General features: G+C 41.8%; 1 protein-coding gene across 4 annotated transcripts in view; it reads right to left on the reverse strand.

Moving 5' to 3' along the window:
* Positions 1-21881, reverse strand: part of tmtc1 (transmembrane O-mannosyltransferase targeting cadherins 1) — a 236714-nt gene that overhangs the window by 191454 nt on the left and 23379 nt on the right. For all 4 annotated transcript variants that reach the window (XM_068051004.1, XM_068051005.1, XM_068051006.1 and 1 more), the window contains exons 3-4: positions 19791-19864; positions 18359-18535 (exon numbers count right to left, since the gene is read on the reverse strand). In XM_068051004.1, the coding sequence (XP_067907105.1) occupies positions 18359-18535; positions 19791-19864 (251 nt within the window). The remainder of the gene's footprint in view (positions 1-18358; positions 18536-19790; positions 19865-21881) is intronic.

A 21881-nucleotide genomic window follows, 5' to 3' on the forward strand; every position in this document is an offset into this window, starting at 1 on the left:
AATTAGAGGACTGCAGAGATCTTGGAGGGTTGTGGGACTAAAGGAGATTACAGAGATCGGGACCGGTGTGGCCATGGAGGGATTTGAAAACAAGGATGAAAATTTTAAGATCAAGGTGTTGCTGGACTGGGAGCCAATATAGATCAGTGAGCACAAGGGTGTTGAGTGAACAGGACTTGTTGCGAGTTAGGGCAGCAGAGTTTTGGATGACAAAGGTTACAGAGGGTGAATGTGGGAGGCCGGCCAGGAGTGCATTGGAATAGTCAAGTCTGGAGGCAACAAAGGCACGGATGAGGGTTTCAACGGAAGATGCATGAGGCAGGGATGGAGACAGGCAACGTTACTGAAGTGGAAATAGGCAATCTTAGTGATGGCGCAGATATGTGGTCGGAAGGTCATCTAGGGGTCAGTTAGGACAGCAAGGTTGCAGACAGTCTGGATCAGTCTCGAGGGAGAGGGATGGAGTCGGTGGCTAGGGAACTGAGATTATGGCTGGGACTGAAGACAATAGCTTCAGTCTTCCCAATATTAAGTTAGAGGAAACTTCTGCTCATTCAGTACTGGATGTGAGGCCTGCTGAATGACAATTTGGAGACAGCTGAAGGGTTGAGAGAGGTGCTGGTGAGGTAGAGCTAGTGTTGTCAACATACATGTGGAAAGTGACACTGTATTTTCAGATGATGTCACTGAGGGACAGCACATCGATGAGAAATAGGTGGGGAACAGTGATAAATCCTTTGTGGACACTAGAGATAACGTTGCTTCCTGGCATCTGCCTCCCACCACCACCCCTCCATTCCTCTATTTCTCCAATGCCTTTCACACGTTGTTTCACTGATGTATCCAACATCTACTCCGCTACCATATCTAAGGCCGAGGAGTAACAGGAGGGTGGGAGAGGTGGAGATGGCCATGAGGAATGGGCTGGTAGAGTAGCTATTGAGAGAAAAGTAGGGCTAACGAGAGTCTAGGGAGTCTTCAAAATTGTTATTTTCTCCTTTTCTGACTCCTAACCTTGAAACTTCTGCTCAGAATCAAAAATCAAACCAGAGTAATAGCCCTGAGAAATAGTCAGAAATGGAGAATTCAGTCTTTGGGATAGTAAATGAAAACATGATGGTTTAGTAAAAGAAACTGGCAAAAAACAAAATTCCTGTCTATGGTACAACATCAGAAAAAGTCCAAAAGTTTATAGTTAACATTGTTGCCTCATCAGCTTCCGGTCATTTTCATCACTGGACAGCAATGGGAGGAGGGAAGATTTACAAACTGCAAGTCTTGGCTTGTTCTGTGAATGGCCAGGTAAAAGGAAAAATTCTCAAGTGTCATATGACACCCCTCCCCCTACCACTCCAATCTGTGGTGACTTTCTTTGGATTTAGATTGGAGTATGGGGGAATCCTTAAAATGCACTTCAGATTAAAAATAAAGAAGGGAGGGAGGGAGGGAGTGGCTTACTGTGATCACAACCAGCCCAATGTTCCAGCCCAGTACTCAGCTTCGGCATCCAGCACAGGAGTAGGCGCCTCCAAAAAAATGTTAGTCAGAAATGTAAGACAGAATATGGACAGCTCTCTGTGTAAGAGCATTTTATTGAGAAATATTTAATTTTTGGAGGGTTTCTGTTTTGCACATTGCCTGGGGGGAGGGGGGGGGGGGCAAGGGGTGGGAGAATCCTACATGGTGGTTCAAACAAACTTCACAATATTTGGAGCAATAGTGAGCAGGCTACTGAACATGGAGCATCATAATCATACTTGATCCAGTCCTCCATCAGAGCCAGCAGGCCTCACAGGTTAGCCATCAGGAGCAGGAATCTGGGCTGGTTTCCATAGAAATGTGGAGGTCAACTGTAATATTGACCCCTTCCTCAGTAAAATTCAGCTCATTTGGCAAAGGAGAAGGTCAATGCTGGGGCCTTTCTCACCAGATTGCTGAGCGACTGCAATCAGTAGGCCTGGATCTTCCCAATTTGCATCCAGGTACACCCATAATTTGGGGGCAAGCAAATTACGTGGCTTAAAAGATCACAGTATTTTGAGCGCGCGACAATACACCCATGTCTTCTCCAGCTTATACATCCATCCAATCAAAGCCTCTGTCCAAATGAATCTCCGCCTGCTAAACTGGCCATGCCTTGACTCTCAAATGCAACTTTCCTCCAACTGCGTTAGTTCAGGCGAGGTGGAGTGGGGGTGGGGAGGGGGAGTGGTCTCAACACTGTGACCAGATTTGATCAAAGTTTTCAGGATATTAAGGGGAACAGATAAGAGAGAAACTATGTCCATTGGTTGGAAAGTCTAGCACTAAGGAGCACAATCTAAAAATTAGAGTGCAATTAGGAAACACATCTTCACACAAAGGATGGTAGAACTTAAGTGTACGATTGATAGGTTTTTCTTATCCAAAGGTATGAAGGGATATGGGGAAAAGGCCAGGGATCTGGAATAGGTTACTGATCAGCCATGATCTCATTGAATGGTGGAATAGACTCAAGGGGCTAAATGGCCCACTCCTGTTCCTACATTCCTATTTTCAGAAACAGTAGGAAACAGAGTCATTTTACGGGCCTCTTAATTGCAATGTCTGGAATTTTCTGACATAATTTATGCTCACCAAGACCTGAGGTATATTTTTTATTTCCTTTAATGGATTTTTATGGCAAAATATGTCACAATAAAAATTATACGGCTTCCCTGATTGCAGGTTGTTAAACACACTGCGCTTAATGTGAAAGAGTTAAACAAGTTCAAACTTAAATTTTAAGACCCAAAGAAAAAATATGCTGGTGTTGGTTCAGCGCTTGCTTGGGCCCAGATTATTTAGGCTAATTTATGCCCAAATTCAGGTTCAGCTGTATTCTATTGAGACTGGGAGGCTACTTGGGCGGAACTTGACATTGGCAAAATGAACACATCTTTGGGTTATGCCGGAGGTGGAAATTCCGGGCCAAGTACAAGAACTTTAAACAGCAGTAACGTCCGAACAACAGGTGATGACCTGGGAGACCTCAACAAATCCCACAACGTCACAAGATACCATTTTTGATTGGCATCCTTCCATCTGAGATACGATGGGAATGCAGCCTCAGAACTTTGGTGAGGTGGGAGATGGTGGCATTGTGAAAATGTCACTGAACTAGTAATCCAGAGGCCCCGGATACTGCCCTGGGGACAGAGGTTCAAATACCACCACCACAGCAGCTGGTGGAATTTAAATGCAATCAATTAGCAAAAAAAACTAGTCTCAGTAATGGTGCCATGAAAATATCATCGATTGTTATAAAAGCCCATCTGGTTCACTCGTGCCCTTACCTGGTCTGGCCTACATGCGATTTCAGACCCACAGCAATGTGGTTGACTCTTAACTGTTGTCTGAAATGGCCTAGCAAGCCACTCAGTTGTCAAGGGCAATTAAGGATGGACAACAAAGGCTGGCGTTGCGACATCGCATGAAAGAATTTTTTAAAAATCATCTGCTGCACTTCTTTTGATGACTGAAAAGCCGATTCTGGAAAGGTAAAGTCTGCCACAAGTGTCACACATGAAGTTGTCCCTTGCCAGTGGTGTGAGATGTCTGCTGATGCCTTCTTTGCAGGGCCGGTGTCTCCTTTGGAGCTTCTTAAACCACATGCCATTGTGATGGCAAATTCCTGACCACAGCTGGTGTCACCATTTGCATCGATCATCAGTTAGAGTTTCCCATTTGTCGTGATTGATGTTGAGGACTTTCATGTCTCGTCTGACAGCATCCTTGAATCGGAGCTTTGGACACCCTGCTTGTCTGTTGGGACTGGCCACCTCTCTGTATAGCATATCCTTGAGGATGCAGCCATCTTCCCGCCTGTGCACATGCCCAAGCCAGCGAAGCCTTCTTTGTTTTATTTGCACTAGCATGCTTGGCATGTTTACCCTAGTAAGGACTGCTTCATTGGTGACTTTGTCTTTCCATGTGATGCCAAGGATGCGTCGTAGGCTCTGGAGATGGAAGCTATTGAGCCTTTATTTTGGTAGGTGTAAGATGTCCAGGCTTTACATACGAACGTACAAATTAGGAGCAGGAGTAGGCCAGTCGGCCCTTCAAGCCTGCTCCGTCACTCAATAAGTTCATGGCTGAACTGATTTCTCCACATTTCTACCTACCCCCGATAACCTTTCACCCCCTTGCTTATCAAGAATCTATCTACCTCTGCCTTAAAAATATTCAAAAACTCTGCTTCCACCGCCTTTTGAGGAAGAGAATTCCAAAGACTCATGAACCTCTGAGAGAAAAAATTTCTCCTCATCTCTGTCTTAAATGGCGACCCCTTATTTTTAAACAGTGACCCCTAGTTCTAGATTCTCCCACAAGGGAAACTTCCATTCCACATCCACTCTGTCAAGACCCCTCAGAATCTTATATGTTTCAATCAAGTTGCCTCTTACTCTTCTAAACTCCAGCAGATACAAGCCTAGCCTGTTCAATCTTTCCTCGTAAGACAGCCCGCACATTCCAGGTATTAGTTTAGTAAACCTTCTGTACTGCCTCCAACGCGGTTACATCCTTCCTTAAATAAGGAGACCAGTACTGGACACAGTACTCCAGATGTGGTCTCACCAATGCCCTGTATAGCTGAAGCATAACCTCCTTAATTTTGTATTCAAATCCCCTCACGATAAACAATAACATTCTATTAGCTTTTATAATTACGTGCTGTACCTGCATACTAACTTTTTGTAATTCATGCACCAGGACACCCAGATCCCTCTGCACCTCAGAGCTCTGCAATCTCTCACTATTTAGATAATATGCTTCTTTTTTATTCTTCCTGCCAAAGTGGACAATTTCACACTTTTCTACATTATACTCCATTTACCAGATCTTTTCCCTCTCACTTAACCTATCTATATCCCTTATGTCCTCTTCACAAGTTACTTTCCTCCCTATCTTTGTGTCATCAGCAAATTTAGCAACCATACCTTTGGTTCCTTCATCTAAATCATTTACATAAATTGTAAAAAGTTGAGGGCCCAGCACAGATCCCTGTGGCACACCACTCGTTAGATCTTGCCAACCAGAAAATGACCCATTTATGCCCACTCACTGTTTCCTGTTAGCTAGCCAATCTTCTATCCATGCCAATATGTTACCTCCTACACCATGAGCTTTTATTTTCTGCAATGGCGCAGTGTTTATCACCGCAGCCTCACAGCTCCAGCGACCCGGGTTCAATTCTGGGTACTGCCTGTGTGGAGTTTGCAAGTTCTCCCTGTGTCTGCGTGGGTTTTCTCCGGGTGCTCCGGTTTCCTCCCACAGCCAAAAGACTTGCAGGTTGATAGGTGAATTGGCCATTATAAATTGCCATTAGTATAGGTAGGTGGTAGGGGAATTTAGGAACAGGTGAGGATGTGGTAGGAATATGGGATTAGTGTAGGATTAGTATAAATGGGTGGTTAATGGTCGGCACAGACTCGGTGGGCCGAAGGGCCTGTTTCAGTGCTGTATATCTAAATCTAACCTTTGATGTGGCACCTTATCAAATGCCTTCTGCAAATCTAAGTACAATACATCCACGGTTCCCCTTTATCCACAGCACATGTAACTCCCTCAAAGAACTCCAATAAGTTGGTTAAACATGAATTCCCTTTCACAAAACCATGTTGACTCTGCCAGATTACACTGAATTTTTCTAAATGCCCTGCTATAATGTCATTAATAATAGTTTCAAACATTTTCCCTAAAACAGATGTTAAGCTAACTAGCCTGTAGTTTCCTGCTTTCTGTTCTCCTCTCTTTTTGAATAAAGGAGTTACATTCTCTATTTTCCAATCTAACGGAATCTTCGCCAAATCTAGGGAATTTTGGAAAATTAAAACTAACGCATCAACTATGTCACTAGCCACTTCCTTTAAGACCCTAGGATGAAGTCCATCAGGACCTGGGGACTTGTCAGCCCGCAGTTCCAACAATTTGTTCAGTACCACTTCCCTGGTGATTGTAATTTTCTTGAGTTCTTCCCTCCCTTCCATTTCCTGACTTACAGCTAATACTGGAATGTTACTTGTATCTTCAATAATGAAGACCGATGCAAAATATCTGTTCAATTCATCTGCCATCTCCTTATTAACCATTATTAATTCCCCAGACTCACTTTCTATAGGACCAACGTTCACTTTGTCAACTCATTTCTTTTTTAAATATCGATAGAAACTCTTACTGTCTTCATATTTCTAGCCAGCTTTCTCTCATACTCTAATTTTACCTTCCTTATCAATCTTTTAGTCATTCTTTGCTGTTTTTTATGTTCTGCCTGATCTTTTGACCTGCCTCCCATCTTTGCACAATTATAGGCTTTTTCTTTAAGTTTAACACTACCTTTAACTATTTTCATTCACCATGGATGGCAGGTCCCATCGTTGGAATTTTTCTTTCTCGTTGAAATGTATCTATTCTGTGTATTCTGAAATATCCTCTTAAACGTCTGCCACTGCATCTCTATTGAGCTATCCCTTAACCTGATTTGCCAGTTCACTTTAGCTAGCTCTGCTTTCATGCTCTCATAATTGCCCTTATTTAAGTTTGAAATACGAGTCTTGGATCCACTCTTCTGTCCCTCAAACAGAATGTAAAATTCAATCATATTATGATCGCTGCTACCTAGGGGCGCCTTACCTATGAGGTCATTAAGTAATCCTATCTCATTGCACAATACCAGGTCTAGTAGAGCCTGCAGTCTGGTTGGCTCCAAAACGTATTGTTCCAAGAAATTATCCCAAAAACATTCTCTGTAATCCTCATCTAGGCTACCTCTGCCCATCTGATTTTTCCAGTCTATATGTAGGTTAAAATCCCCCATGATTATCGCCGTACCTTTCTGACAAGCTGCCATTATTTCTTCCTTTATACCCTGTCCTACAGTGTGGTTAATGTTAGGTGGCCTGTAGACCACTCCCACAAGTGACTTCTTGCCTTTATGATTTCTCATCTCTACCCAAACTGCTTCTACATCCTTGTCTCCTGAACTTAGGCCATCCCTCTCTATTGCGCTAATTCCATCATTAATTAACAGAGCTACCCCTCCACCTTTTCCTCGCTTCCTGTCCTTCCTAAATGCCATGTATCCTTCAATATTCAGGTCCCAATCTATGTCGTCCTGCAGCCATGTCTCTGTAATTTCGATCAGAGTGTAGTTATTTATTTCTATTTGTGCTCTCACTTCATTTGTTTTGTTTTGAATGCTATGTGCATTCAGATACAGATAGTTTTGTCCTTTTATTATTTTTGTAACCTCTAGCCTTATCTGTTGATTTACTCTTAGATTTGTACGCTCTGTCCCTTCCTGTCACAGTCTGTTTATCATTTCCCATATTAATAACTTTCTCTCTTGCCTAGTCTCTACTCCATGATTTACCATATCTTCCCAACTTTTGCTGCCATACAGCAATGTCCTGAGAATACAAGCCTTGTAGATAAGCAACTACATAAGCATCCTGCATGTCAATTTGTTGTTTGTCCATTCCCGTTTTGTTAAGTTGGCCAAAATTTGTGGCTGCCTTTCCAAAACATGTGCTGAGCTCTTCATCAAGAGGTTGGCTATCACCGTAGCTTCAAGGTAGCAGAATTTGCTGACTGCTTCAAATGGTGTGTTATTGAGTCTGATCACAGGCGGAGATACAACACCCTGTTCCATGACCACAGTTTTCTTGACATTGATGGTGAGGGAAAACATGACACAGGCATGGGACAGACAATCCATGAGCCTTTGGAGCTGGTCTTCTGTCGGGGCAACTAATGCAGCATCATCAGCATACATAAATTCTCCGATCAGGACACGCCGCACTTTTGTCTTGGTTTTCAGTCTTGATAGGTTGAGGAGTTTCCCGTCTAATTGTGTGTGGAGGTACACTCCTTCCATGTCGGCAGGGAAAGAATAGATCAGGAGGACAGAGAAAAGATACAAATCGGAATAGGGGTTAAGACACAGCCCTGTTTCACCCTGTTCTTGAACTCAAAACTGTCAGTGATGGAGCTGTCGAACTGAATGGTGCCATGCATGTTATCATGGAAGGACCATGAGACTGTGAAGCTTGGGAGGACAGCCAATTTTCTCTAGTATCTGGTAGAGGCCCATCCTGCTCACAGTGTCAAATACTTTAGTGAGATCCGCAAAAACAAGGCAGAGTGGTGTTTGCTACTCTCTGCACTCTCTTGAAGCTGACATAGGGAGAAGATCATGTCTGCTGTGGATCTGCCTGCTCTGAATCCACATTGTGCCCCTTGGTATATTCTGTTGGCTAGTTAACAGCGCCTCGTTAGAATGACTCAGTGGCACTGAGGGAGTGAGCTGCCCCAGTAGTTGTTGCAATCCCCTCAATCGCCTTTGCTCTTCTAATAACATGATGTTTGTGTCACGCATATCGTGTGGGACAGAGCCTTCTCTCCAGCAGAGGGAGAGGTCATGGAGGCATGTCAGCAGGTGTGGCTTTCCATACTTGAGTAGCTCAGCTAGTATTCCATCCTTTCCAGGTGCTTTCCTTGCTACTAGGGAGTCAATGGCCTTTTTAAGCTCAAGTAATGAGGATTCTGCATCAAGCTCACACATGACAGGTAGCTGCAGAAGATCATCAAGCACAGGCACAGAGATATTCATGCCATTTTTATGATCCGCAGCTGAAAATGGAGCATCCAAACAAATCCCCAGGCATCCTTATATGTGCATATAGCAGTGGTTGCAGCATGTACATCACTAGCTGAATATGTGACTATGGCAGTAGGTACAGTATTAGATATACATGTGTACATGCCAGTGGGTGCAGTCTGTACATCACTAGATAAACATGTGTATATGCCAGTGGGTGCAGTTCTTGCAGCATTAACGTGCAATTCCTTGTTCCAGTATTTCTTACTCTTGTATGCTTTGTGACTAGGTAGAAATTCATCAATTCATTTTAGAAAATATATTTTCTTAAATTAGAAAATGATTTTGAATTGATGTGGTAATAAGAGAACAAGAAGAAACCATTCTGAGACACTGTACCAAATCATGGTGAAGCACTTTTTAACTGCACTATTTTACTGGGAGGCACTGAGCTTAAAAGGAGAATTCAACCCTACTTAAAGTGACATTACATCTCAGCCGGTTCCTTTCTATTGGATTACTTCCTTCTGGATAAAGATGATGAAACAAATTGAAAGGAAGTGTCATCTCTTCTTTCCCATGTCTTATGGGCTCTCTGTCATTTTTACTGATAGTTGTGTGACCAGAAACATAACAGGCTTTCTCTTTAGTTGCCTGTAACTATACATCAATTACATATTTTAAAAAAAGACATCACTGACTGTCCAGATATATGCATATCTGCATATGCAAAGAGTGGCCAAGTTGGGCAAGGCCCAAGAGGGTTGTAATGGACCAGTTACCTAGCAACAAATCACCAACTGCATGAGAGCAAGGTCCAGGGGTTGAAGAGAGCAAGAGAGAAGGACAAAATAGTTCCTTGTGATGAAGAATGAATAATTAACCTGGACAAGAGGGTAACCTTTGCCAGATTACCTTAAATAAAGGAGCAAGCATTTGCCAGCGGAATGCTCCAACCTTTACCTCCCACCTGGAATCTGTTTCTTGTTACACAAGTCCGTCAGCTTGACAAGAAACAGTCCCCCTGCAACAGGAACTGGCTTATTAGACAAAAGCCCAGTGCCAGAATATTTTTAATAAGGAAAAGCAAACAGAGCCTACAAGCACATTTTAAAAAATATCTTGAATTATATTTTACACTTAAAATTTCAATGTTTGTATGTAATTGTAATGCAAGCTCTATGAGCAGTGCTTATTGTTTTTGTAAATATATTTTCTCAAGAAGCAAAATGCACAAAAAGCCCGGAGGAAGAAAAAAACTACAGCCAGAATATTTTGCACTTTCGTCATAGATTAAACTGCACAGCAGGTAGTAGCAATTTAGCATGACTTTTTACCACTAGGCCGGCATTACTTGGTCAGATGTATGGCACAAACCACGCCACACATCCGCCAAAGTTACGGTAGCATAGTGACAGTAAAGTCAATGGTAACTCAGGGTAATGCTTCCTCAGATGCCAGGTTAACAAGCTAAGTCTCACCACAACTCAGCAGCATAGGGGTTGGAATTATAAAGGGGCTTAATATACGTGGCAGGAGAGCAATGAGACTCTGGTTTATGTATTCATTTCTATAAGTGATGAATTAAAGGGTACTTAGTGTAGTGGTTACATTACTCGACTGGTAATCTAGAGGCCTTACTAATAGAGAATGAGAGTTCAAATTCCACCATGGCAATTTGAATTCATTTAAAAAGACTCTATAAAAATCCAATTGGCTCCTGTAGGGAAGCTGCCAAACTCACCTGGTCTGGCCTATTTGTGACTCCAGTCCCTAACCAATATGGTTGACTCAGTTGTATCAAATGGGTAATAAATGCCAGCCTTGTCAGTGACACCCACATCCTGAGAATGACTAATAAATTCCTGACCCAGTGACATGAGAGCCACTGAAGTGTTAACAATCTTGGTGCTGGGGTCATCTCAATGTTTAAGGTCAAGTGAAGTGCTTCTACATTATCAAAAGAGAACTAAGAGGCTAATTACAGGGAACTAGACCCTGGCTCATTTACTCTCCCTCTCAGGCAATGGTGGTGCACAGCACTGGGAGACTGAACAATATACATTGCCAAAAGTGGATTATTTTAAAATGTAATCATCCTGGCAGCTAATTTACATACAGCAATATCCCACAAACAACAATGTGATAATGACCACATCATCTGTTTCAGAGATATTGGTTGATGCATAAATATTGGCAAAAACACCAAGCAGAACTCCACTGCTCTTATTTGAAATAGGGCCAATGGGATCTTCTATATCCCATCCATGAGGGCAGATGAGGCCTCAGTTTAACACCTCACCCCTAAAGACAGCACATCCAACAGTGCAGCTCTCCCACAGTACAGTGTGAGCCTCGAATCTGTTCTCAAATAGGACTTGAACTGACAAACCTGCTGACTCAGAAGTGAGAGTGCTACCACTGAACCACAGTTAACAGAGTCAAACTGTCTGAAACTCAAACACTACAGGAATCAAATGTAATGTTTTATGCTGCCAGTTCTTGCTCCTCTTCAAAAAAGACAGCAGCAAAGCTTCCAAATTTAGAGATGAGCAGCAGATGATGCAATTGCAATTGACAGACTATCAGCAACAGCTAACCAGCAATCCTGGAAAACTTGGTTAGGACCTTGGGGGAGGGGAGGTGGGGATATGGGGAGAAGAGGAGATGGTGGTCCAAAGCTTCTACATGAACAGTTGGTACAAGCTCAAAAACAATCCCAGCTAGACAAAGCCACTCATGTATACAGATTTAAATTGCTACCAGCGGTCCACTCCGTGCTAATCTTCGCTGCTGTGGGACCCACTTGTACATGGAATTCTAGGAACTGAAGCTCGAGTAGCTTCACACAAGGAGATTCAGTCAGGCCCTGGGCCGGGAGTCAAAAACATCAAACTTGTCTGTCAGAAACTCTGGGCACATTTCCAACCCTGGCTTTCCTCACTGCAAGACTCAGCACAGAACACAACACTGGTTCCAATGTTTGACCTTTCTCTTTTCCCCTTGCAGGGAAACAATCTCTGGTATTTCCTTCACATTCCTACTCAACATGGCTCTGCACAGCAGGGCAAAGGCAACAGGACTTCTCAGTAAGGCAATTAACTATCATTAAATCATAATGAAATGTCAAGTCTTTGGTATTTAATATAAGCTTAGCACTCAGTGGGATTACTGGACGTGAGGACAGGTCGTTATGCAAATATACAGCCTGCAAATCACAGAATCATAGAATAATGCAGCACAGAAGGAGGCCATTATTCTAATGTCCCTGTGCTAGGTTTTTGAAAGAGCTATCCAATTAGTCCCGTTCCCCTGTTCTTTCCCCATAGCCCTCCAAATATTTGCAATTCAAGTACTTATCCAATTCTGATTGAATGTTACTATTGAACCTGCTTCCACTACCTTTTCAGATCACAACAACTCGCTGTGTAAAAAATGTTTCCTCATGTCGCCTCTGGTTCTTTTGCCAATCATATTAAATCTGTGCCCTCTGGTTACCAATGCTTCTGTCACTGGGAACAGTTTCTCTTTATTTACTCTATCAAAACTGTTCAGGGTTTTGAACACCCCTATGAAATCTCCTCGTAACTTTTTCTGCTATAAGAATAACAACCAGCTTCTCCACATCGCTGAAGTTTCCATCCATGGTACCATTCTGGTAAATCTCTTTTGCACCCTCTCTAAGACCTTGAAATCCTTCCTAAAGCATGGTGCCCTGAAGTGAACACAGTGCTCCAGCTGAGACCCAACCAGTGCCAAGCATCCCATATGGTTTTTTTTTTAAACAGCCTTCTCATCTTGTCCTGGAACCTTTAAAGATTTGTGTACATACACCAATCTTCGTCTCTCTGTTCCTGCACCCCCTTTAAAATTGTACCATTTAGTTCAGATTGTCTGTCATTCTTCCTACCAAAATGTGCCGTTTCACACTTATCTGCATGAAATTCCACCAACCATGTGTCTGCCCATTTAACCAGTCTACGTTCTCCTGAGATCTGTTACTAATCTCCTCATTGTTTACTGAATTTCCAAATTTCATGACATCTGCAAACTTTGAAATTATGCCCTGTATACCCAAGTCCAGGTCATTGATTTATACCAAGAGTATCACTCCATGAGGAACACTACTGTCTACCTCTGTCCAGTCTGGAAAACTACTATTCACCACTACTCTCCAATTTTTGTCCCTTACCTAATTTTTCCATGAAAGTACAGAGGCTGCAAATCTAGTCTTCAAATATAGAACATACATATTATACAGTCTGGAAACATATAGTCTGTAGCCATACAACATACAAATATAAACCACGCAAATATGCAGTCTGCTAATATAAATCACTTTAGACTCAACAATGGTCTGGTAGGATGCCATACTAAGAAGTACAGACCAGAAGATGTCATGTCTGATATATGATCTCCATCGAGTTAGCTCATCTCAGTGAGATGGAAGCAGTTTATTTTCCATATTGTTATGACCGAGGCGGGAGCAATGCACTGTCAATTCAGTCCCATCACTCCACAGGTTACAGCATATTATTAAAGCTTTCCCACCCAACCAGAAAACAGCCAAATTAAACACTCTAGTAACCCCCAGAATAAAATAGACCAAACCAGGTATCTTTAGACAACAAATTAACTACTTATTAAAAAAACTAAATCTTAAACACTATTAAGATAAACCTATGTCGAAAGACCTTATAATTTCTTATTTTAACCTAACTCCCCCATATACACATATACATTCAAAACTAACAGTTAACCAGTTTTAAAAGTGATGTTTTTAAAAATTAGCTGTTTCTTAAGAATAAATAAATACGTCTTTGTGGGTTATGTTCCTAATGGATGAGGTACTCTAATGTGAAAATAATCAAATGCTACTCCACGCGGATTTGATGAACCAGTCCTTCAGTAGATAGGCATTCAAAACACTTCAGCTGTAGCAGACATCAAACAGTTCTTTCAACAATGAGCACAGCAATAGGTCAACTTGAATTTTAAAATCAACAGTTTCTCAGTCGAAACTTTACTTCGAATTCCAGCAAACAAAATCAGTCAAGAGAGATTCAATCTTGAAGCAAATACTTCCTAGCTTGGAAGTAAAGAAAAGGAGTTTTGCTACCTTAAGCAATACAAAATGGTCTCTTTAAAAAAAAAAGGCTTTTTCTCCCTTAGGCAATTAACTCGGCCTGTAGTTCCTTGTAGAATTTCTGCTGAGAGAATAGACAGCTCTTTTCTTCAGTCTCTCAAAACTGTTTCAGACCGGTTTTTACACAATTAAGTAGAAACATTATACCATGCGACCTCTCTCTCTCCTGCTGTGACCTAAGTAACAAGTGTAGCTGGCACACTGTGCCTAAGAAATCCAAAAGCTTCTCTCCCTGTCTTAAAGGCACACTGTTTCAAACAGAGTCTTAAAGGCACACTGTTTTAATCCAAGGAGAATATAAATACTGTGACAATATCAAATTATAACATTTCTGCATTAAACCCTTTCAACTGATTTTTATTGGCAGGCACATATTGCAAGTTTAAAATGAAATGAGAATGTAGTCTTCAGTCCTGGTGCCTAAGTTGCAGCAAATGCACAAACACCATTTCAGGTTATGCATATTGTCTGAGAGCTTTCAGGTGCTGCCAGACCTGCAAAGGGAAGTCATTACATGCATTACATCAGCGTGGTTTCTCCAGGCTTTGAAAATACCAAGTGTTTGCAGATGAGCCATCAAAATAAGCTTTGCTCTCTCTGCATGACCCAGGCAAATCAGTCATCATGTGAGGGGCTCACATTTGGGAGTCAAGCATGAGGGGTGACCCATTGCTTTTCAAGTGATTCTGTGCTCACAATGCTCCATAGTTCTGAAGTGCTGTGGCTTAGTTGATAACACACTTGTCTCTGAAGGTTGTGGGTTCAAGCGCCACTACAAAGACTTGAGCACAAAGTCTAAACTGACACTCCAGTGCCAGTCTTGAGGAAGTGCTGCACTCAGAGGTGTCATCATTCGAATGAGACCCTATCTGCCCTCTCAGGTGAACAGTACAATCCCAAGGCACAATTGGAGAACAGCAGGGGAGTTCCCTCAGTGTCCTGGCCAATATTTATCCCTCAACCAGCACCACTAAAAATAGATGCTCTGGTCATTCGTCATTCATCTCATTGCTGTTTGCAAATCCAGCTGTGTGCAAGTTGGCTGCTGCATTTCCTACATCAAAACGGTGACTGCCATTCAAATGTACTTCATTGGCTTTGGAATGTCCTGAGGTCCTGAAAAACACTGTAGAACCACATCTTTCTTTAATTCAGATCAATCGACAACTCTGCATTCAGAGCTGTCTTAGTCTGAGATACAGGCTGCAGAATGTCTGCTAAATCTCCAGTTCGGTGGCCTCCAAGGTGAGGTCGGAGCTGCATGAGGAAGGCAGCGTCTTACAGCTCATTCACATGCAAACAACATGCAGTAAATATTGCCTACTGCAAGAATGCACAGAGCAATTGCCATCTGCTATTAACAGCAGCTCTAGGCAGCATAAAATGCACAGCTCCAAACATTCACAGGCCCCATGCACAAGAACCAGGTTTACAACCTGATCACAAAGTACTTGGATCCTCAATAAAGGAACACAGGTTCTACCCTCTCTCAAAGCCCAGAACAAGGGGGCATAATCTTGAAATAAGAGCTAAGCTATTTATTCTCATTCCCCAAAAAGCTGTGGGTGCTAGCCCAATTGAAAATTTGAAAACTGAGATTCATAGCTTTTCGATAGCGAAGAGTATCAAGGGATAAAACGATGAAAAGGAAAGCCTTGAATTTATATATTGCCTTTCACGACCACTGGATGTCTCAAAGTGCTTTACAGACAATGTAGGAAACGTAGCAGCCAATTTTGCACACAGCAATGTCACATAACAGCAATGAAATAACGACCAGATAATCTGTTTTTGTGATTTTAATTGAGGGATAAATATTTACCAGGACACTGGGGTAACTCCCCTGCTCTTCTTTGAAATCATGCTATGAGATCTTTTACATCCACCTGAGAGGGTAGATGAAGCCCTGGTTTAACACCTCAGCTAAAAGACAGCACCTTCAACATTCCACTGACTGGCATGGAAGTGTAGTTTTTTTTCTCCTCTGTTTAAAAACTAAGGGGGGCAGTGCACCTTTAAGACTGACAGTTGTTCTCTCGCTCTGGGCACAGTGTCCCAGCAGCAAGCCTGTTTTCGAGGTAACAACAGGAGAGAGAGGGGGCCACCTGCTGTATTGTATTAGTTAACTGTGTAAAGACAGGCTAGAACCAGTTTGATCTGGAGACCAGCGAAGCATGCTCACTGAAGGAAGGATCTATCTCTCTTAAGAAAAATTGATCTACCAGCTATGTATTACCTAAGGAGGGAAAAAACCCCGGAAAGGAAATCTTTGTATTGTTGGAGTTGTAAATTCCTTTTTACTTCCAACCTCTAAGAAGTCTTTGCCTCAGGACTGACTTTCTGTTGCCTTTTGGTGTTTCTGGGAGTTCTGGAATTCTCAGTAAAGTTTCTACTGATAAACTGCCAGTTTTAAAATCCAAATAGACCTGTTGCTATACTCCTTGAAAGAAGTTGAAAGAACTGTGTGACGCCTGCTGCAACCAAAGTGCTTTGAACGCTGATCCATTTAAAGACTGTTCGTTGAATTCGCCTGGAGACTTCGACTGGCATCTGACTGATCGCCTCTGGGACACCGACCCGAACAGAGAACATAACCAACAAAGGCTTATAACCCAGTTATTTATTTATTCCTAAGAAGTAGCTCTAATTTTATTGAAACCAGTTAAACGTTGGTTTTTAAATATATGTGTGAGTGCATGAAGGTTAGGAAATAAGAAGTTATAAGGTCTTTAGAAATAGATTTATCTCAGTATTGTTTAAGATTTAGTTTATTAATAAATAGTTAATTTGTTGGTTAAAAATACCTGGTTTGGTCTGTTTTATTCTGGGGGTTAATAAAGTGTTTAATTTAGCTAATTTCCAGTAGATGGGAAAGCTTTGATAATATGCTATGACCGGTGGAAAAAAGACGAAGGTCTATTTGGATCAGCTTCTACCATTCTGGCAGTTGCACTATACAATGATAATGCAATCGTTGACTAATCACAGCAACCAATCTCTATCAATTAGTCTACTACAGTCCAGACATGAGCAATATGCATTGTGCTAGCAAGGTAACAGAGCTCCATTACTGGAAGTAGTACTGTAATATAACTGGGGTATGACACTCACAAAAGAACCACTGACTTTAAGAATCAATACAGCACTCAGTCCTAGCAGGTAATAACAGACAATTTCAACCAGGGATGTTATCCTGATCATTTAGCTGTTTCACAACTGTGTTTTTGACTTTGGTTGGCAACAGCTTCTGAAGGGCAACATGATGACATGAATAACTGGCAGTACCAATGCAGTAATTGTGGGTGCTACGTTCAGGGTTTTATTCAGGAGGACAGAAATTCACATGAAGGAATTAAATCATCGGGCTCTTGGCTTAACACATCTGTTTCCAGCTGCTGGATTGTTTGGTTTAGAAAAGGGGGTGTCACGGTTGAAAGCTTTCAAGATTGTGACGGGAACTTACAAACCTGATTCAGGCAAATTATCAAAAGTGGTAAAAAAAAAAATCTGAGATAAAGGTTAGAAAGGTGTGAGCAAGAAGCAAAGTCAGGTAGAAATAGATGGAGCATTCCAGAGAACGAGGAGAGAGGAGAGTTTGAAGATATGTTCAGAACATCAGAATTTGGGAATGACCCAAGAAAAAGCGAGACTGGCTTGTTAGCCCAAGTGCCTTTTCCCATTCCTAAAAGTTATGATATTCAGATGTCCGTTAAGGAGATGCCAGTGATTTTTTTCCAAATCCAAGCTGTGTAGGCCACAAAGATCCAACAACGTCATGATTGGGCTTCCCGACAACAGAGGACATACTTCTGGTTATCGCACCATAAAAGGGTTAGCATTTGATCAGAAACAAATCAAAAGCCAGAACTGATTCTGCTGAAGACAAAATTACTCAAAAGCAGCAAGATCTCTTTCAGTTCGCCACCTGCCTTGAATTGACATTTTCCATAGTGTCGCACTTATGGACATTGGAAGGAAAGAAATTCTGGAATTGTAGCATAAGCATTTGCTCCATCTACAGCACAACAGGTAAATGCTGACAACACACTCACATCTCGGACCATAAGCTTCATCCTCAGTTCCTGCCCACTGACACTGTAAACAGCGATAGTTGTATGGCTGTTGCCTGGCAAGGGAACCGAGATGAGCTTTGTCCTCTGATTCACCGCGATTAAGTTATTAAAAACAGTTTTTTATAGACTAATCAATAGAAATTGATTGCAATGGACTCCATTATTGTTCTATCACATGACTACCAGGATGGCAGAAGGTGAACTAGATGGACCGTGGTTTTTTTTCCGACTAGCAATTCCTGTGCTCTTACTTGATATTGGAGCCATAAAGTAATAGTTTGGATCCTGACACGTTTCAGCAAATGATACAAAGTTATTACAAGTTACAATGAATTTTCATTGTCATCAAAAAAAAATTAAAGACCATTCCTATCCCAACCCCAGTTTGATCTCGGACTTGGCAAAAATTGGCAAACTTTAGTGCAGTAGCTAATTTAATTTCAGTTTTGCGGATAAATATCTTTTTTTTTAAAAAAGCAAAGTATCCGCTACATGTGGAATAAGAAACTCATTAGAACTTACATCAGAAGTCTGTTAGAGCACAAAACCAGAAGGTCGTAGATAAGACACACTCCAAAAACAGTGATTCCTGTCTCCTTCACCAGCATCGCACAGGTACCCAGGAACAGGCTTAGCAACAGGAAGAGTGGAGAGCTGGTGGGAGGAAAATATTCCCCAATATAGCTACAGTTCACACTCCTGCAAAGAAGAGAAAGATTTTCAAATACCCAGTGCAACAGTTCAATTTATTCACAGCCACTTTACCTTATACAGTACTGTAATAAAGCAAAAAGCAAAAAAATAGCCTACAGATGCTGGAAAAGGATGGAAACGCACAATAGAACGATTCGACCAGCAAGCCCTTGGTTATCTTTCAGCCATCAGTTCTGATGAAAGGTCCACAACCAAAATTATGAACCCGACTCTCCGCTTAACAAATAGGTCGACTTCCAACACATTTGGTTCTATTTCATCATTTTGTCCCAATTACAAGTTTTTTTCTAATTGCTTTAATATTTGGTTAATGATTTTTTTTTAAAGTCAGGTGATCTGACCCAGCTCAGAAACACTTTCACTTCCTGAAGGGCTGCACACACAATGTGCAATACTCGAGTAGCAAGTCTCAAACTGGCAGGATTTCTCCCCACTCAGCAGGATAAACTGATGCACGCTCCAATAAGATCAGGCCTATTCCACAACAAGAAGTCAATTCACTTTTCAGGTAATATGTGAATGAACAGATTAATGATTACTGCATAAATCAACTTATTTCAGACAGCTCCTCGTAACATAGAAAAATAACTATGAATGCCACACGACCGATCAGCAGCCTAACTCCAGACCAGCATCCTCCCTCAATCAAGTCAGCAGTACGCATAAGAGCTTCACTGTCTGGGTGTGAAGCCTTTACCAACTCTTGCAGACTGTGCACTACTTCCTTAGCTGGTTGGGTGTCAAAAGCTTGACCTCTGGCCCACCCACAATTCCCAGCTTTCCAGAGATTTGCCAGTTGAGTTGCCATTCAAAGCCGACTGCTGTCTCCTAAGTTTCTACTTCCCTGACAACTGACCCCAACTGAGCTCCAATAAATGATGCTCTAACATGGGTGAGTATTACTAGGATATTTTCAAATGTGTTCACGAACTCCATTTTGCAAACTGAAATGAGTAGCAGTTTTAGTGGCTCACCCATCTCCTGTTTGGGGCCAGTGGTGTTCCAGTGACTCCAGATGGACTTTAAGAATTAATCTTGTGAATACTGAATTTGATTTCATATCAAAAATAAGATATAATTTAAAACCACCAATCACTTCCAGATAAATAGTAAAAACACAAAGCATAAAACACAATGTACAGAAACAAGCAAAAAGATTACTTGATATTTTTATATTATAACCCTACAGTTCTGCAAGTGGCTCATTAGTCTAACGGAGAAATGACACAGTTGTACGCACCTCAGATAGGAGAGAAAAGCCAATAGGAAGAGGACACAAGCTAACAAGTCTGCTCGCCCTACAATCCCCGTCACCTGGAAAACAAGAATCCCAGACATGAGAGTGCATCCACAAAGTCAAAATACTGCCAGAAGAAAAGGACTCCCCTCCCCTCCCATATTTCCCCTGCCACCTGGGAACAGTTCCACAACCAGCTGCAGGCTTCCAGAATCTCATCACCTACAAGTATTAACAAGGCTCCTGAGTGCAAGCCCCATCACACACAAAGCCCCATTCTGTTCTTTTGTCCACAAAAAGTGACTAGGATAGAATAGGAATCCTTGGTTGATTCATTCCCACCTACCCGCTCTACTCCCCATAGCCTATGAATTTCGGTGTTAACCATGGCTCAGTGCTAACACTCTTGCCTGAGTCAGAACAAAGCTGGCAGGTTCAAGTTCCACCCCAGAGATTTAGGCGCAAAATCCGGGCTGACAATCCAGTCTAGTACTGAGGGAGTACTGCACTGTCAAAGATGCCATCTCCCAGATCAGACATTAAACTGAGGCTCTGTCTGCCCCCTTAAGTGGCACTACTTCGAAGAACAGGGCTGTTCTCCCCAGTGTCCTGGCCAATATTTAACCCTTAACCAATATCAATAAAATATAGTATCTGGTCATTTATCTCATTGCTGCTTGTGACAAATTGTTTGCTGCGTTTCCTACATTACAACAGTGATTACATTTCAAAAAATACTTAATTGGCTGCAAAGCGCTTTGGAACTTCCTGAGATTGTGAAAGGCACTATAGAAATGCAAGTCTTTGTTTTTTCTTTTTAGTGGTAGTGCCCTAAAGGCCCATACCCAGGACTGGTTAAATGAGAACAGATTTAGGGATCAAGGGCAAGCACCTAGTGATGAGATAAGACTCAATGTCACACCTTGCTGGGCATTTTCTTACTAAGACAGTGAGGCATATCTGGAGAGGGAGAATCATTTAAAGAACTCAAACTCAAGACAACTTTCCTACTTTTCAAAAAATCTTACTTCATTTTTTTTTTGCCTCACCACATCATCTCACATCCTCGTCTCACACACCCTTCCTGGTCAAAGAAAATGCACAAAATTTCATACAACAGATGCTAAAATGCATGGGAAATAATTTTTATAAATGGCTGTTACATAGGGAATAAGTTACATAAGTAGATGCTGAAATGCATTGGGAATCATTTGCAGTAGCTAAGCTGTTTCAGCATGGCCCATTCATCCAATTCAACTCCGTTCATGCATGGTCACATGAAGTGCTACGGTAAAAACCTGATTGGCCCACGCTATTCAATGAACTAATATATGAACTACAATTTCAGCATTTGTCAAGAACAAAAATGTTCTTTCCTGGGTGAAGATCTCTGAAACTGCTTGGATATTGCTAAACTATGGGAAAGATGAGAGTGCCTAGACCGGCATCTGAATAAAAATGACCAAATTATGAGGCACAAGATGGAAGTTAGGAAACAACTGATCAGGTTTTACAGCAAATTAAATTTAAATTCCTTAAGTTTAGCATTGAAAGCAATGCACTACCAGACATAGCGTAAGAGAAGCAAGTCAATTCAACTTCCAGTAACACAATTTGTTATTAACTTATCTTTACTCTGAACCTACTAAGCATGTTATTTTACTGGGGGTGGGGAGTGGGGATTAAAATTATATTCAGTATCAAAAGCTTGCTGATCTAATTATGTTCATGTGCAGACATGCCCCTGTGTGTGACAGAGCATGCTGCAATGACAATATTGGGTATTAGGCAGGTTAAACACTGGCCTTTCATTTTTGGCACCCGAGATTGAAGCCAGCCCACAGTGAAAGTTTCCTCGCTGTTGGCTACAATGGCCCTATGTGAAGTAACTTAGTGTGGCCTCAATCCAGTTGCGGGTGGACGTGTCCTTAATTAGCAGTGTCATTCAGAGAAGGCTGGTGTGGGAAATGGAAAACTACTGGTAGTGGGTGCTTTACTGAGGTTAGTTGTTGGGCCAAACGACAAGGAACTTTATTCTGCAGATGCCTTTGCTTATACCCGACCTGGGTATACTTTTATTTATTTATTTTGAGA

Source organism: Heterodontus francisci, chromosome 18 (assembly GCF_036365525.1).
Source record: "Heterodontus francisci isolate sHetFra1 chromosome 18, sHetFra1.hap1, whole genome shotgun sequence".
Lineage (NCBI taxonomy): Eukaryota > Metazoa > Chordata > Chondrichthyes > Heterodontiformes > Heterodontidae > Heterodontus > Heterodontus francisci.